Here is a 19009-nt window from a genome sequence, read left to right as displayed (position 1 = left end):
TTCTACTGTTATTATACAGGTGCATTCTAGTTAACAGCTACAGAGCTTTGGCCATTTTCTACACGACCCCAGACTGATGTGCCCTTTAGTTTCTGTTACTGCCTTTTATAGAACATGTTTTATCTTTTGTTTGCCACTCTCATTCCATGATAACACTCTCGCTACCTATAGTGTATTAAAACGTCCTATAGACTGGAAAAGAAATTAACCAAAATTGTTATAATTATCTTTAAAAAACTAATTTCTGGGGTGCCTGGCTGGCACGGTCAGTGAAGCATGCAACTCTTGATCTTAGGATTATGAGATTGAGCCCCATGTTGGGTGTAGAGATTCTTTAAAAAGAAAGAATGAAAAATGAAAACAGTTAAAAAGAAATTAAAAATAAGTTTTGGCAAAGTTCTGAGTGACTCTCCTGTGATAATGTCAACTTACATGCAAATGTTGTTTACATGAGGTTGTCTTTGACTCAGAGGCTTTTTCCTTCTCACTGGTTATTATGTGGCCACATTCTAGACAGTTTAAGTTTCTGAGTAAGGGTACTTTGTATCATTGAAATAGTATTTTATAGGGGAAATCTCATTTTATTATACAATATGTTACCTCTAAAAAATACTGTCCTTTTTTTTTTTATTAAAAAAATTTTTTTAATGTTTTATTTATCTCTGAGAGAGAGAGAGAGAGACAGTGCGAGCAGGGGAGGGTCAGAGAGAGAGGGAGACACAGAATCTGAAGCAGGCTCCACGCTCTGAGCTGTCAGCACAGAGCCCTACGCAGGGCTCGAACCCACAAATCGCGAGATGATGACCTGAGCCGAAGTTGGATGCCTAACCGACTGAGCCACCCAGGCGCCCCAAAAATCTGTCCTTTTATTTTCCACTGTGATCCTGACTTCTTGCTTTTTCCAGGATTACCGGAGCTGGAATTGGAAGCAATCGATAACCAGTTTGGACAGCCAGGAACAGGTGATCAGATTCCATGGGCAAATAATACAGTGACTACTGTAAATCAGAATAAACCAGAAGAGTGAGTAATAACATTTCTTACTTTAAAAAATATCAGATACCAACTTCTACGGCAAACAACTACTTTTCCCACACTGGATTCCAGCCTACCTTGGTATTATGAGATAGTAGTAGAGGTGAATGTTCAATGAAGAAAAGGGGATGGATACGATACCAAATTAAGCAGATTTATTTACTTTGTGGCTGCAGAGCTGGTATGTATTGTAATTACCAAGACATTGACATAGTATGCAGTGGTTTTATTTTTCATCTCTTGCTTTGCTTTGATTTTTATACAGTTTCTGAGACCAGTAGATGAAGTGAGCTCAGTGTAACAATTATTATGAAAGCTCTTGAGCTTTTAGTTATATAATTATTTTGTCTAGAGTTTTTCTTTGGAGCAAGATGGTTAAGAAGGGAAGGTACTTTTTACATCTACTCAGTGTCCCGTCTTGATTAGAATTTAATTTCTTAATTGACATAAGTAGCTCTATTCCAAAACATTAGAGAAGAATACGTTTCATGCATAGCAACCAAAGGATGACTAGACAGTATTGAGTGTGGCTTAGAGCTTTAATTATGAACTGCATTCCCACTTACCCTTCCCCAAAAAGAATCCCTATAATTATGTTATTATATTTCTATTATTAATATTATTTTCTATATATTTCTAATTTTTATGCATAAGTTGGTATTCTTTTGGAGTAGACTATGTATTTCCTTCATGTAATCAACAATTTTTTGTTGCTTAACACTGAGAATGTTTCATTTTCCTAGTTTGATTTCTTTGGTAAATGGTCTTCATATCATAGTATTGATATGATTTGATCATCTTTGAGAGTTAAGTATAAGTAGAATAAATCTTACTATAGGCTAGATGATTTTTTTCTGAGATTTTGCTTGATTTTTAATTTTGACTTTCACCAAAAATTCTTTTCCCTTTCTTAACTATGCTTAGTTAATTTTTTAGGCTATTTCTATAAACAGGAAGAATGTGGAAGCAAAGTTCAGTGATTAGCAAAATAGTGAAAATATATTCCAGCTACACAGAGAACATTTACAAGGTTCTGCACATAAGTGTAGAACATTTCTTTGTGTAAGAATTGATTGAAAAAGCATCTCAACAGAGAGTTTTTTAAAAATATTTATTTCTTGGGAAAGCGCAAGCAGGGGAGGGGCAGAGAGGGGGACAGAGGATCTGAAGTGGGCTCTGTGCTGACAGGCTGACAGCAGGGAGCCTGATGTGGGGCTCAAACTCACGAACCATGAGATCATGACCTGAGCTGAAATCCATCACTCAAGCGACTGAGCCACCTAGATGCCCCTCAACAGAGAATTTCCTAGAACGGGATTTGCATATGTGTTTGTTATCATATATACATATATATTTGCATTACTGAGATTGAATACTTATTTGCTGTATCAGTCTTAAACATTTTTATCTTTTGATTCTATAGCCAGTGTATTAGTTCACAATTAGATGAGCTCCTCTGTCCACCAACAACAGTAGAAGGAAGAAATGACGAGAAGGCTCTTCTTGAACAGCTGGTGTCCTTCCTCAGCGGCAAAGATGAAACTGAGCTAGCTGAACTAGATAGAGCTCTGGGAATTGACAAACTTGTCCAGGTATTTATTAAGCTTGGCATTATATAAATGATACAATCCTCAGAAGCTAGAAAATTATTTTTAAGCAAGATGTTTCAATACTGTTCTGTGTTTTAGAGGTTTTATAATTTATTCTTGTGAAAATTATCAAAATATGTAAGAGCTGACTAATGAGTTTTTTAAACGAACAAAAAATCATAACAGAAATAGTTAGAAAGTCTTAGCATTTTCACTGTGGAAGAGAATCTTAGGAGCTCCCCCAAGAATATAATCCAGCATTATATCATCACTTCTTATTCTAGGACTTTATCCTTCATTCACGCTAGACCTGAACCTCTATGTTCCATGATGTTCCAGCTTCCAGGTATTTTTCACACTGTGAGGTTAAAAAAATATTTTTTAAGGAGTAGAATATAAGGTATCAGAATGCATAGCCCACAAAAAAGGCAAGTTATGTTTCATAAATTTTTCCTTTCAGTTACACACACACACCAGGTCACAATTTAAATTAGATTTTTTTACAATGAATGACAGTATAAATTTTGAAAGCCAGAGCTATAGCATTCTTCTAGGCCAGCTGTGAATTGTTTTTCAAATAAGAGAAAAGCATGAATTGTATATTTGAGACAGAAAAATGCCTAATCAATCCCTCTTTTAAGAATCTACTTCTCATGGTAAATTGTTACAGGTAAAGTTTGTTCTCTCTTAGGCTTTGCAGTGTGGCTCTTTTTAAACCTTTGAGCTTTATCGCACTATGTAACCATGTTTTTATCTCTTTTCCAAGATTTTAATCATCTCAGCTCATCTGTTACTCCACTTCAAAAGTTAACTTTCATAAGTGATTCCTTTAAGTAGTAAACTCCTAGAGAGCTTCATGAATTCAGCATGAATATTTTATAATAAAACTTTCTAGAGGTAAATGTTCTGAGATCCAAGATTATATAGAGAAGCATGTGATTTGTTGGCAGTAACTTATTTGTGAAATGTCCTGGCTTACTCTCCAACAGGGAGGTGGATTAGACGTGTTATCAGAGAGATTTCCGCCACAGCAAGCAACACCACCTTTGATGATGGACGAAAGACCCAACATTTATTCCCAGCCTTACTCTTCTCCTTCACCTACTGCCAATCTCTCCAGCCCTTTCCAAGGCATGGTCAGGCAAAAACCTTCACTGGGGACTATGCCTGTTCAAGTAACACCTCCCCGAGGCGCTTTTTCACCCGGCATGGGCATGCAGCCCAGGCAGACTCTGAGCAGACCTCCCGCTGCCCCCAACCAGCTGCGGCTTCAGCTTCAGCAGCGCTTGCAGGGACAGCAGCAGGTGAGCACTCTGTTAGCAGGTGATCCTTTTAAAGGCATGTGCTGGCTCCCCCTCCGTAATAAGACAGGACAGCCTGATTGCTACAAGAAAGGTATCAAGTGGGAGTCGTCCCACAGCCTTTATGAAAGACTCAGAAAACCGTCCTGGGTCTCCTGGAATAAAATAAAAAACACGTTCATTCAGTTAGAGGCAGCTGGCTCAAAACACAGTACCGTGAGACTTAAAAATTTTAAAGCAATTGGATTTTGTTTTTTGAGACAAAAAAGTATTTAGGACTAACATCATATCATTATTAAATTAATAAAGAGAAATACGTAGCTTCATTTATAAAGTAGAGCATCAATAGATAGTGTTATGATTATTGGAACAGAAAATGAAATCTATGTTGTTTGAAGTTGGAGTGATTGAAGCTTAGTGATGTTATTCTATTAAGAGAATGGAGGAAAGGATAGTTTGGGGGTCTGAGGAGTTGTGGGTGAGTTAAATCTTCTCTCTCATGGCAGGTAATGAGTGGGTATAATGGCATAAACATTTAAGATCATACGAGCAGCAAATACAGAGAAAAGCATCAAGACCAAAAACACAAATGGTTAAAAGTATTGTCTCTGCGAAGTGGGACCAGCACTGTAGATTGTTACTCTTCTGATTTATCTTTTTGTATTTTTTTAACCATTTGTATATATTGCTTCAGATTTTCTTTAAAGTATTTAAAGCAGCTTCCTAGAGTGTAATAAATTCAGGAAGGAAGAGAAAGAAAGAACTAAATTATATTAGAAAGGCAATATTATGTAATGTTATAGGAGCTCTGATTCAAGTCCTAGTTCTGAGCTTAATTTCAGTGGGTTGGCAATCAAATGATTTACCCTTTGAAAGCCTCTGATTTCTGATTATATTCATAAAAGGAGTTCTTCTACCTCATCAGTGGTGTGTAGATTAGACGATATAGTACATATAAAGATCTTAGCACAGTGCCAGGCATGCAGTAACATGAAACACTAAACACTAGCTATTATTATGAAGTTATATTCAGTAAATACAATAAAGAAGATAAAATGAGTTTCCACTTAAAAAGAAGATGATGAAAGGGACAAAGAGAAAGGGACAGATGAGATGGGAAAAAATTGTTAATGGTAGAATAGCAAAGAAAGGAATAATTTTTAAAATGCTAGGGTGGAATAAAGAACTCAAAGAGGAATTAGGGGAAGAGAGGGAGGAAAAGAGAAATATAGAAAGGAAATAGTATTATGTTCTGAGTATTAGTTGAAGGTAAACTAAATTAGTTCAAGTAAGCTAAACTAACTCTTGCTATAACTTGTCATTCATTATTCAGTAGAGAGCCCAATAGGAAATGCTTATTGGTTCACAAAATATTATTCACAAAACATATTTAGGGAGACTACTAGGTACTAGGAGGAATACAAAGAATTAAAGAGATACAGGGAACTTTTAGACCTTACCATCAGCTTGGAGTATTCCAGACATACACACCTGGAAAGCTAAATAACAGTGCAAGTAGTGATTAAGGGTTAACCCAAAAAGTAGAGGAAAACCTAGCTGTGTTGATTTTCATTTTATAGGATACAGAGTTAGTAAATACTGTTTGAAGGCAAGGATTCATTGAGCAAGGCCAGATCAACAGTCTAGGTCAAGTTTGTGAATGGATGAAATAATAATTCACACGTAGTTTGGAAAAAAATCACTTTTACTTTGATTTCTTCCTAAAACAGCTGATAAGCAGAGGTAGCAATGCAGAGGATACACATGAAATAAGGATGCAAATAGGCAGACGTGGCTTCTTGTTGCTTCCTTTAAATATCAGGGAGCCATGTTATAGTTTGGTGGTCTTGGTAGCCCAGCAGAGGGAAATATCCATCAAGTTAAGAAATACAAAATCTGGGGCACACTAACACAAAATATTGAGATATGTCAGTGCGCAAAACAATCTATACTGCCGTGTAAGACTATACTCTGCTACTGAATGAGCCTCATCATTCAGACCTGCTTTTTGGGTTCTGGACCATAAGTTCTTCTAACAGTGGGACACCCCAGTCCACAGTCTACAAATGCTTGGAAATGCTTGGAGTCTTCTGTGTGAGTTAAGGGCTCTCTGTGAGGTCTGGCCAAGGCTTAACTCACTCATTATTTCAGTTAAGATGCTTTCAGCAACATGGAAAGAAGAAAACATCAATTCAAAGTAGTGAAGCCATTTTTAAAAAGTATTTTGACTCAGATAATTAGATGATACAAAGTAGAGACAGGTCGAGGTGTCGTTACCTCAGAGGCTCAAGAATGTTATCCAAGAACCTAGCTTCTCTCTTCTTTTTACTCTCTAATCCCTGGCAACTAGAAAAATGGCTTCAGTGGTTCAAATATCACATGTACCTGTGCCTCTTTTGTCAAAAGCCAAGAAACTCTTCCAGGTTCTGCCCTTCTTTCCTCCCTACCACTCCAAAAAAAAGCGGGGGGGGATTTTTTTCACATGTCTGGCCAGCCAGAACTGAGTCACATGTGCACCCTTCACCACCTGATGGCAAGGATTGGCTTAGAGCATCGATGTTTACCCCTTGCGATGTGTGATTTGGGATAGTCATCTGAACAAACTCCTAGTTTGTCATCGAGGAAGAAGAGGAGTTGGCAATAACAATACCTGATGAAATCAAGAAATTGAAGTTTATTTAAAGTTATATGTGTTGGCATCAAATTGGTGAACTGATGTGGAATATCTGCTTTTTCTCCTGCCTGAATCCCATTAGATGACAGTTTGTGTATTTTAAATGAATAAACCCATATTAGTGCAGAAAAAAAAGAGAAACACTATTGGCACACTAAAAGTAAAGTGATTTTGAGATAGAAAGCAAACATGAGAAAAACAAAATAATTGTATGCAAACAATGCAACTGCTTACGTAGAAAATCCAAGAGAACCTACAGAGGACTTAGAATTAATAGAGAAGTTCAGCAGTGTTTCTAGAAAAAAACCAAGAAATAAAAATTAATTACAATCCTTTTTACTATCAACAACTAGTTAGAAAATAAAATTTCAAAATACGTTCGCAATTTATAAAACTTAGAAAGTTATAATTGAAAGTTTAAAAAATATCCAAATAAAGATATTAGTGAATTGAAAGACTATCATGAAGATGGCAATTTTGGGGGCGCCTGAGTGTCTGACTTCGGCTCAGGTCATGATTTTTTGGTCCCTGGGTTTGGCCCACAACAGTCTCTGTGCTGGCAGCTCAGAGCCTGGAGCCTGCTTCAGATTCTGTGTCTCCTTCTCTCTCTACCCCTCCCCAACTCGTACTCTGTCTCTCTCTCTCAGAAATAAACATTAACATTTTTTTTAAAGATGACATTTGTTCTGAAATTAAACTCCGTAGAATTCCAATCAAAATCTCAACATGAAATTTTTAACAAAGAAATATTAACTTTATTTTAGAAGCATGAATATGAAATCTTAAAGGAGGATGAACTTGCCCTACCAATAACAAGATTTAAAACCAAGCTTTAGAAATTAAAACAATGTGGTACTGTCATAGGGATAGACAGTACTTCCAGTTGGAACACAGTAGAGAACCCAGACATATACCCAGACATACATATGTAAAGACTTTATAAGGGACAGAGGTGGCAATCAGTGGAGAAAGGATGGTCTGTAGAGTAAACGGTAGTACGTTTGGCTGTCCTTGAGGGGAAAAAATTAGATTAGATTCATTATCTCATGCCAAACATGAAAATAAATTCTAGGTATTTTAATGACCTAAATGTGAATATGAGAAGACTTCTGTGGTCCTTAAAAAAAAATGGCATAAAGGAAAAGGTTGATTTTTTTCATTAAAGTTTAAAACTTATAAAAGATAAAATAAACAAGGTTAAAAGACAAGCCATAGACTCAGGGAAGATATTTGCAACCCTGTATAACTGACAAAGGATTAGTATCCAGAATATGTCAGATTCATAACATGGTGTTCATAATACACTTATCTCTCTAGATTGATATCATCTGTTTACTTGTTGGTCATATCCTCTCATGCCTCCTTCCCTCTTGCCAAACACAGGAGATATAAAGCATCTCATAGGCAGGAATTTAGGACAGTGCCTAATGGTTTGAAAAAAGAAAATTACAAACTCAGATCTACATCACAGTTTATTTCTTTTTAATGGGTTTTAAGAAGATCAATTTAAAAACTATTTCTTTTTTTTTTCTTTAATATTTTTATTTCTAGGAGAGAGAGAGAGAGACAGCGTGAGCAGGGGAGGGTCAGAGAGAGAGGGAGTCACAGACTGAAACAGGCTCCAGGCTCTGAGCTGGCAGTCAGCACAGAGCCCGACGCGGGACTCGAACCCACAAACCGCGAGATCATGACCTAAGCGAAAGTCGGACGCTTAACCGACTAAGCCACCCAGGCGCCCCTAAAAACTATTTCTTGACCTTAACTATATCTCATTGACTGGAATATAGTACACAAGGAGTAAAAAGATTCAAGATTTTAAATTTGATTATACAGTTATGAATAATCCCTAGTTGGGGGGTGCAGGGGGAGGAGAAACACCCCAGGAAACTAGTAGAGATGCACTGGTTGAGACTTTTAAAGAGCAACAAAAATGAATGAAGGAGCTGGTGATTAAGAAGAAATATAAACTTGTAATATAGGCTTTAGGTGTAATGTCTGCTTACATCTCAAGTAAACAAAGACTTAAGATAATATATCCATGATACCAATAAAGAATTTCCAGAGTTCTGTTTTCGGAAAAGGACAGCAGCAAAAATAGGTAGACCTGCTCCTTATAGAAAATGGTATAATACTGGCTGATAAAAGATGCAATTATTCTGTTCTAGTTTCATTTTCTTCTTCTCCAGCAAGGGTCTTCATACTTCCAAGAAAAGGATAATATGAAAATGGAGTAACAGTTGAGACAGATAAAGAAATGTGATTACTTAGCCATCTTAAAACAAGTCAAATCCACTTGTGTTATGTGTTAGGGTACTGAAGAAAGGTATGGAGCTGGTATAAAAACCACTATTGATAATTTTTTATATTGTATCGAAAATAGAAGTAACCAGAAAGTAGAACTAAGGTCAAAGGGCAGAAAATACAGGGAAGCAAATTTCACCTCTGAAATTCTGACAATGAAAACTACCTGATAGAAGAATAAGCTTCTTTATTTTTTTTATAGTTTATTGTCAAGTTGGTTTACATATAACACCCAGTGCTCATCCCAACAAGTGCCCTCCAAAATAAGTCAGGGAGAGAAAGACAAATACCATATGTTTGCACATATAGGTAGATTAGGAGGAAGTTAACAGAGGATGAAGCAGGAGAAGAAGGGGAAAAATAGTTGGGGGGAGGGAGGGAGGCAAACCGTGAGAGACTCTTGAATGCTGAGGGCATGGAGAATGAGCTTCTTTAAAAGAATTCCTTGTCAAGAATTTACATGGTGGCTAAATCAGGGTTTTCAGTCTTAGCACTCTTGACATTTTGGGACAGATAATTGTAGTTATAGGGCATTTTCCCATTCATTTAAGAATGTTTAGCAGCATCCCTGACCTCTACCCATTAGATGCCAGTAGCAGCCTTTCCCCAAGACAGCCAAAAATGTCTTCAGACATTGCTAAATGTCTCTTGTGGGGCAGAATCATCTCTGGTTGAAAACCTCTAGCTAGGTAATGATCTTTTAGTTTTCCTATTGAAGGACTTCTTGGTAAGGCATTGGAAAAAAAAAAAAAAAACACATTCAGACAAAATGTCAGCCAGTCTGAAGTGTGTGTGTGTGTGTTTGTATGTGTGTGTGTGTGTGTGTGTGTGTTTTATACGTGTGAGTTGAGTTTGTACTGTTTTAGTGGCCACAAGCCCCACATTTCCTTTTATAATACAAGCCTTTTGACCTGGCCTCTGTAGACTTTTGAATTTATGTCCCCAGCTGTAAAGACTACTGACCACTCTCCACCCACCAACCAAAAATCAAGATTTCCAAAGAGTTAAAGGATATGGTGATAATTTTGGGAAGACTTCCTTGGCAGAAATAGAACTTGATCTGCTTGCCAGATAATGGGTAGCATTTTAGTAGGTCGGAGTGAGGCAGCTGTACACTGCATTAGTTAGGTTGTACACAGAGATGGTCAAGAGAAGGTTGGGGAAATGAATAAGAATTATTTCAAGGGCAGAAATAGATCGACTTACAGAAAGTTTTTGTAGATTACAATAATTTCTTCTACTTCCAAAAATAGCCTGTTTATTTTCCAAGGTAGTAATATATTTCCTAAGGTTATTTTCTCATTTTTACAACCTCTCAGGCATCTTTCCTCCATCCCCACCCACTGCATTCTCACACTCTCTCACAATTTCAAGAATATATAAAGCTGTAAGTTTGGAATCCCAACTCCCACTGCCCCAGCAATATTACTTGTCTTCCTCACTGTGTATTCGTGTATTTTCACCTATGCTCATTGCCTTGTCTTCTGTTTTTAGACTCGCTGTACTTTCTGCCTCAAGTTCCCTCTGCCATCCTCCTGCCATTTGGCATTCTCATCTTTCAAGGTCTCATTGAGCTCACTCACGCTCTTGGTCCCTGCCTTCATGCCTTCAGCTGAGTTAGTGGTAGACATCCTAACACATACACGGACAGCACTTGTGTGTGGTGCCGTTCTATATGGGCCGCTGCCACTCAACATAGAATTCCCAGAGAGATAGGTTCACCTCTTTAGCCTTCAACCTTTATGTAGTATCTTGCATACACTTCCTGGTTTTTTTATGTAAATCTTCATGAAATTCATGGCTTATTTAAAATATGTCTGTGGTCTGTGGAATTTAAGAAGTGTATTGATTTTTGTACTTATGAGTCCCTTTGACTTTTAAAACCATAATGTTCATATCGTTATTTTTTAAGCGGTTCTAGACGTTTTCTCCTATTCCACAAATGCCTGAAAATTTTCACTTAATGCTTATATTCTGTTGACCTTTTCCCCCCAAAAGTTTGTTTTCTGACCTAATGGGAGTCAGAAAATTAATGAAACCAGAATTAAGAATTGAGCTGTTTGGAGATAGGTGATTTCATCACTGTTTACAGCAATATGGATTTTCTCATAAAACTTTCATAGTCTGTCTAGTTTGCATCTAGTATATTGGAATATATTAAATATATTAAAATATAAACTATATTGACATGTTAATATTATTATTAGTATTTTATGTTATAAAATACCATATGAACACAAAATAGTATTGATACTGTTGCTGTTCTCTCTCTGAACAGTTTATTTATACCAAATTATTGAGCAAAAATTCATTAAGCTATAGATTATCAGGAAATATCACTTCCAAGGATGCTTGTTTTAATACCTGGTAAAGTTAAGGTATGCCTATGACCTGGAACCCTGAGCCCAATACAGACAGCATCTTCCAAACTAGCAGTCCATACAAGATTGTTCTGTGGGATATATGTTAATGGCTATGTGTCAGAAAAAAAGGTTTGTGAAAGCAAGCTGCATAGTAAAACCCCTTCTTGAAGATCCATAGTATACTTTGGTCGGTTAAAGGCTCATAGAATTACTGCAGTAAAGAAATCTGTTTCACCTTGTGTAACCCATCATTTCCAGTACTTAATACAGCACAGCATGCCATTTTCCTGGCACATCTATTCATATCCTGCACAACAGTGTTCTTTAGAACACCAATTTGGGAAATGCTGGTCTAAAGTAATTACTTCTTCTAGTTAAATAAATAGTCTATTTTCTCAAACCATTTGTTTCTTACATAATTCTCTTCAGTGAATGAAATCATGTTGGATTTTCCCAAATATGCACCCATCCGATAGTCAGCCTCCAAATGAGAAGTGCCTCAACTTTTCCATTCATCTTCCAAACTTTTATAGAATGTGCCCTATTATAGACTTACTTTTATATTTACAAGTGTTTAAGACTGAGGGCTGATATTTCTTTTCTCTCCATTATTGTACTTGACTAAAATAATAAAGTATTAGAATTTTTTTAAAAGTACACTATATGTATGATATGTATATATACCTATGTGCATATATATATATATATGTACATGTATATGGATTCTTCTTTTAAATGCTCTGTCATACTTGGTTCCTGTTCTGTAGACAGGAAGTATTTGATAAATGTTAGGAATTGCCAGCCTTTTGGCAAATAAACACAGGAAATACTCCTATTAAACCTGTAATACTAAAACTTGTTAGTAATCAGTAAAAAGTTTGTGTTATTCTATAAGGGCCAAAGTATATGTTTGCATATAGAAATATGATATCTCATTGTTTACATTTTTCTCTAGTTGATACACCAAAATCGGCAAGCTATCTTAAACCAGTTTGCAGCAAACACTCCTGTTGGCATCAATATGAGATCAGGCATGCAGCAGCAGATTACTCCTCAGGTACTGTGGGAAAACCAGACATTGCTAGTACTCCTCTAACCCTCTGTGTTTCTCAGAGTGTTGACCGGAGTGTCTGAAATGGTCTGTGAATTGATCTTCTAACGTAGTAGTACAGCTTTCTTCTAGAATGACTTTATAATCAATGTGTGATACCCCTTACTGATATTTGATCTAAAGCCAAGGGTTCCTGGTTTGGTTTTATTGGTATTGTTGTCATTGCTATTAGATACCAGATGACTAAGTAGAAAATTCTTATTGCTATCCTGAATAATACCAGTAATAAGAAGCCTAGATAAGAAACTGTGAATGGTAGCTGAAACCTGATCAAACCTCAGTATTGCTGAGTTATCTTACCTACCTTGTGTTCTCCGCTCAGTCTGAGCTTCAGCGTTTTCTGGTTATTTTAAAATCCTTGTGTACGAGCCCAGAGTCACTGAAACTTTAAACGTAAAGGGAATTGGGTAGCCTTCTGAGTCTTGGCTAGTACTCACTCCCTGCTTAACTTCCACACATACTTTAAAATTTTTGCTTCAACCACTTTTTTATGTTTCCTTAACCAAGGTGACATAAAAATTGGGGAGATGAGGAATTTTAGAGAGGATTCAAACAATTTTTCTTTTCTCCATAAAATGCCTAGATGGATTTGGGCAAATACAGGAATCTAACTGTTAACCAAAAGGCCAAATATTGACAGAAACTACTGTTAAGCAGCAGACATTGGCATCTTCATGGATCCACACTTGGGTTTCCCCGTCTTAAAAACCTCAGTGATTAGGTCATGCAAGGTTAATTAGGTTATAAGGAAAGAAGACCCCACTTTTGGAATTCGCATAAAGATGATTTCTGTCGGAAAGTCATATGTCACAGTTTCTTCTAGATTGGACTATATCTAGTTGGCAAGTTTAATTTTAAAGGAGCTGAGTGCTCTAATCAGGTCCTCGATGTGAACTGAAATTTTCTGAGGAAGGCTTTATTGACATGCCGTATTGCTTTACGGGCTAGATCAAAAAGTGATTTTAGCGTAATTTTATGGCTTCTTTTATCATGACTACTATTACAGCTATTAAAACATATAGTCCAATGCCTGGAGTAGTCTTTACTGCAACAGTGATATAAAATAGCTGGTTCCATTTATTTCTGTTTGGTATTTTATTTCTAATTAATTATTTTCTTTTTAAGTAACAATTTATTTGGCACTGGAAATCCTGTGAAAGGAAGAATTTCTGATTCTTCCTTTTTAAATGGTATTTGTAGGTTTTCTAATTGTAAAGATAATGCATGTTCCTTATAAGTAATTTGGAAAATACAGGAAAGTATAGTGAAGAAAATTAAAATCAACTATAATTATATTTTATTCATGAAAGTGGAATAAATGATCTTAGTGAGAAAAGGCAGGGGCGTGCCTGGGTGCTCGGTTGAGTGTTTTGACTCTTGACTTCACCTCAGATCATCGTGTGTGGTTCATGGGATCGAACCTCATGTCAGGCTCTGCACTGGTGGCATGGGTCTTGCTTGGGATTTTTCTCTCTCAAAATAAATAAATAAACATTAAAAATGGGGGGGACTAAGAAACACAGTAAACTGGGGGGAAATGAAAAAAATGTCTCCTAACAACCTGAAGTCAGAGAAGATCGAAATCAAAGTGATAATTGCTATGTTTTTTGTTGTCCCAAGCTACTAGGCTTTATCCTGTAAGCTTTCCAAAGTACATGGTGATGATAACAATATTAATAAGTGAGGATTTATTTTCTCCTCTGCAGCCACCCCTGAACGCCCAAATGTTGGCACAGCGCCAGCGGGAGTTGTACAGCCAACAGCATCGACAGAGGCAGCTAATACAGCAGCAAAGAGCCATGCTCATGAGGCAACAAAGCTTTGGGAACAACCTCCCTCCCTCATCTGGACTGCCAGTTCAAATGGGGAACCCCCGTCTTCCTCAGGGTGCTCCACAGCAATTTCCCTACCCACCAAACTATGGTACAAATCCAGGAACCCCACCTGCTTCTACCAGCCCGTTTTCACAACTGGCAGCAAATCCCGAGTCGACCTTGGCCAACCGCAGCAGCATGGTGAACAGAGGCATGACAGGGAACATGGGAGGACAGTTTGGCACTGGAATCAGTCCTCAGATGCAGCAGAGTGTCTTCCAGTACCCAGGACCAGGTATGAGGACTACGCCTCTGTGCTGCTTCATATGTATAGGTGCAGGCTCGCCGTCCGCGAGGCACTGGGAGTCAGGAGATCCAGGTTTCGGGCTCCTCTCTTGCCACTGACGGCTTTGGGGCTTGTTGATAGCTAAGACGGTTAAGTAGAGAATCCAGAAGGACCTGATTCTAAAATCTTTTAACATTTTGTATGTAAAGCACATTCTTTTATTTTCTTACTTTCTGTCATGGATCCTCGTAAGAATCTCATGAGAGTCCACTTCAGACAGTGGGTTGAAGTACATTAACTCAAAATTTGCAGTTTTTCCCTTATGTTGGAGGTTTTGGTCTTTTGATAGTTTATATAGGGATAACCCATCTTTACAAAGTGTCTCAGACTTATTGGTAGAGCACTCTTAGCTGTTTAAGTTGTAAGCCGTTCCTCTGGAATATCAGGAACTTTCTGGCTTTCAGGAGGTTTTATCCTTTTTAATCGTTTGCATTGTCTCCCTTTTATTCTCTTTGTCCTAGGTGATGATGTTCCTGGAAATTTTACTTCTGTCACTTTCAGATTCTAATGGGTAGTGTCAATAAAACACATTTAGTTAATCCATGATGTTTAATCAAACTTTGATGAAAAGTTAATGGCAAATTCCTGGGGAAAAAATTGAAACACATCTTTTCATTTTATAAGTGAAAGAAAAAGCAAATTAGAAGGCAGCCTAAAAATGAATTTCCGTGAGAAGGCTGCTATTTGACTTGAATAAAATGTTGAGGTTCTATAGAGATTTCTTTCATGGCAATATGCTTATCAACTTTGACAGCCAAATCAACTTAGTCTTTCTTTCTGGTGGCAACAAGTGCTAAAATCCTGTGACTATCAAATTAAGTTATCTAGGGAGACTGGTGTCAGACAGCACCAGAATTCTCTAAGACCTTTTACTCAGAATTATGTCACATCAGTGCCTTTGTCCTCAAGACAGTGAAGTCATCTTTGGCTGGCTTGTATCACTGACAATAGCTGTACAGGCAAGAACAGGATTATAAATCCATATTCTAATTATAATATCGTCTGAGCCTTTTGAAGGCCACTTTCATTTGTCTTATTATTTCTGTATGCAAAGAACTTGACAAGGCTTTTTCACTTTATTCTAGCCTGCAGAAGTACTTCCTCCCAACATTAGAAGACTCCATTAGTTATCTCTTTCCCCACTCCTCTTCAAAAGGCACCTTAGCCCAGACAGCACATAGAATTGTATTCATCATATTGATTACAGAGCCTCAAATCAAAAGATTATCTCATTCATTGGCAAAAAAGAAATAGCTGTGAGTAAGCCAGACATTAGTAAATTCCCCAAAGACTCTTTTCTCTTAAAAAAAAAAAAAATACAAACAGTACTTCTATCAATTTTCAGTCATGCTCTTTAGCACCTCTTCTCTGGAAAGCCAAGAAAGAACTTCCTATCCTGCTCCGGTTCCTTAACAAAGCCACCTAGAAAAGCAGGGCTTTAAAACCCCATTTCCAGTGAAATTGACAGGATTTCTTTCAGAGTTGTGGGTCTGGTCTGTGACCTGTTGCCATGTCCTTCTACACACAGTGACTAAGATAATGAGTGGGCGGAGCTTACTTCTTCTCTAAGCCACACAGCTGGATGTGGTGCTCCCCTTTGTAAGGCTTTAATTTTCCTTCTAGTCCAAATTTCGATTGGCAGAAAATGCTTTTCACAAAATAAGAATTCAACTTTGATAAAGTTAGCATTCATACTACAAACAGAATCCAGATGCTGTGTGCACGTGAGAGAGTAGTGTTTTCATCCAGGTGCAAATTGAAATGAATGACAGAGCTTTCAGTTCTTCCCTGAACTGCTTCCAAATAATGGGGTGGGTTGTCACTTTTTCTGGAGAGCAAAAGAACATTTAAAGAGGCAATGTTTTTAATTCTTCCACTGTTCTAAGTTATAAACCCATTCCAACATTATTAGCAAACCTGGTAGAAATCTTCAACACCAGGTTTCGTGGGAATACAAATTCAAGTTCTGGAAATGTTTCAACCTTTGCAAATGAGGCCTTCTTTCAAAAAATAAAATAAAATCAAGGCTACCACGTATTTTTATATATAAAGTTTTATTGTAACATAACCATCCTCATTGGTTTACATAGTGTCATCTGTAGTTGATGGAGTTGAGTAATTGTACCAGAAACCTTGTAGCCTGCAGAACCAGAAATATTTCCTATCTAGCCCTTTGCAGAAAAAGTTGATTGTGTTCATTGATGATAGTAAAGCCAAAGGTTGAATTCATTAACTTTAGTCCTTTGCTTTGGCATCTTTTCAATATAGGCCCACAGTAAATGAAGGAACATGTGGGTAATAGTAATGACAGAGTATACTTCCTTTTATTTCTGAAAACCACAAACATTTCTAGACCATCATGCCTTAATGATGAGTGCACAAGAACAGAATTAGACGTTTAAAATTTATTTTATACTAAGGTGATATTTAAAGTAAATATGATGGAAATTTTTACAAAATGTTGTACCCACTTCATGAGTTCCTTGAAGCCAGCCCACAGTTCCCTCTTCTGTGAACTATAGTAAACACGCTACCCCACTCATTGCTCCTAAGTGATCTCATCTACTCCTGTGGCTTCAGTGACCTCGTCATGCTAAAGACTCTCCTGTATCTCTAACCAGATCTCCTGTCTCTTGTGCATAGCTGCCTGATGACAGACATACTTGAATTTTCTTTTGACCAGCACCCAAACTCAACTTGTCCAAAGCTGGACTCATCAATTCCTCTTTCCCTTCTCTGCATGTGTCAGTGTTCCAGTTGTAACAGACTTTTCAAGTTCCAAGGAAGAATACATACCTTACTGTCTCTACTTACTAGGCCTTGTACATCCTGAATCCCCTCTCTCAAAGCAATATCCTTCATTCACCTGCCTCATTCTTGTTCCTCCCCTCTTCCAAAGATGCCTCCTCTGGGAAGCCTTCCCTAAGTGCTCCCATTTATAAGCATCCATCACCCTGTCTTATAGTCACTTGTTCACCTAGCTGCCTTTTTACATAGCAAGGTCCTTGACTGAGCAAAGTATTACCCTTTTTAGTTTCTCTGTTGCTTAGCACAGTGATCTAGTGGAGAGAGTAGCTGCTCTATGAATCTTTGAAGATGTAAATGAATGGAAGGATGAATCCCCATTCTAGTTGCTGCTGCCAAATGGCTGTGATGCTATTTATGGTCCAGCAGGGATACTTAGCATGGCCTAGGCAAAGACAGAATTGTAGAAATTTTAAACTGGAAGGAACGAGATTGTCTAGTCCAAGGAATCCCAAGGTCCAGTGTGGTAGCCGAGCCGGAATCAGAACTCTGACTATCCCTCCGGTCATTATTCACAAGCTGATTCTTCCTTCTAAAAGTAGGTCATCTGATAAGGAAAACAGAATGTGAGATGAGTCCAGAAAGAAATGTCAAAAAGTATGCCGATATACTTGCAATCTCTTACTTACTTTTTAACTTTGATTTTACAGAATAATGTCCTGAATACAATAAATATCTTTTCTCCCTCCTACATACATGTTTTTCTGGAAGAAATTATTTCATCATTAATGAGGTTAAAAATGGATTAGGAACTGAGAAGTATCTTTTCAAAGATCACAACCAGAATGGTTAAAATTTAGAATGTGTGCAGGTAGTCAACATATAAATGAAGATGTTGGGGGAAAAAACCATCTTCTAGAGTCATAGATGAAAACAAGTTCTCCGTATATTCTGAGTCAGATATTTATCAGAAGTTAAATTACACATGGAGAAAGCAGCAGAGAGAAAATATGTAGCTTTATTTATAAATCTTTACCAAAAAAAAGTTGTTAAACATATAATGAAAGAAAAAACAATAGGAAGTCTACAAGCTCAGCTTTCACAGAAAATTTTAAATATTTAAAAAATTGTAGCCTATAGGGGCACCTGGGTGGCTCAGTCGATTAAGCGTCTGACTTCATTCAGCTCAAGTCATGATCTCACGGTTCGTGGGTTGAAGCCCCGCTTCGGGCTCTATGCTGACTGCCAGCTCAGAGCCTAGAGCCTGCTTCAGATTCTGTATCTCCCTCTCTCTCTGACCCTCCCCTGCTCATGCTCTCTCTCTCTCAGAAATAAATAAAAACATAAAAAAATAAAAATTTAAAAAATTAAAAAATAAAATTATAGCCTATTAAAAAAACAAAATTGGATAAGTTAACTACATTTATAGCCAAATTAACCAAACAAAAAAAGAAAAATCATAACAATGGCAAAACACAGAATATGCAATTATATTTACAAAGAGACATTAAGAACACAGAAACATGCTTATGATATAATCATAAGGGAAAGAAGCAGGTCACAAAATTGTGCAATATTTTATGAAGGAAGCTTTGAAGGAATTAAACTAAACTATAATCAAATTATGACATTATTTTTTTCTGTACCTTTATAACTTTTCAGTACCTTGAAAGTATTTAACTATGAAATGTATACAGGAAAAAAATACAAAGTGCTAGCATTACAGAAAT

General features: G+C 37.1%; 1 protein-coding gene across 6 annotated transcripts in view; it reads left to right on the top strand.

Annotated features, from left to right (window-relative positions):
- NCOA1 (nuclear receptor coactivator 1) overlaps nt 1-19009 on the top strand; it is a 241137-nt gene that overhangs the window by 204534 nt on the left and 17594 nt on the right. For all 6 annotated transcript variants that reach the window (XM_039238319.1, XM_039238320.1, XM_039238321.1 and 3 more), the window contains 5 exons: nt 906-1023; nt 2459-2627; nt 3614-3928; nt 12219-12320; nt 14081-14483. In XM_039238319.1, the coding sequence (XP_039094250.1) occupies nt 906-1023; nt 2459-2627; nt 3614-3928; nt 12219-12320; nt 14081-14483 (1107 nt within the window). The remainder of the gene's footprint in view (nt 1-905; nt 1024-2458; nt 2628-3613; nt 3929-12218; nt 12321-14080; nt 14484-19009) is intronic.

The sequence above is a fragment of the Hyaena hyaena genome, unplaced genomic scaffold (genome assembly GCF_003009895.1).
Source record: "Hyaena hyaena isolate Hyena2069 unplaced genomic scaffold, ASM300989v1 scaffold_138, whole genome shotgun sequence".
In the NCBI taxonomy this organism is placed as follows: Eukaryota; Metazoa; Chordata; class Mammalia; order Carnivora; family Hyaenidae; genus Hyaena; species Hyaena hyaena.
This window is presented reverse-complemented; position numbering and strand designations above follow the sequence as displayed.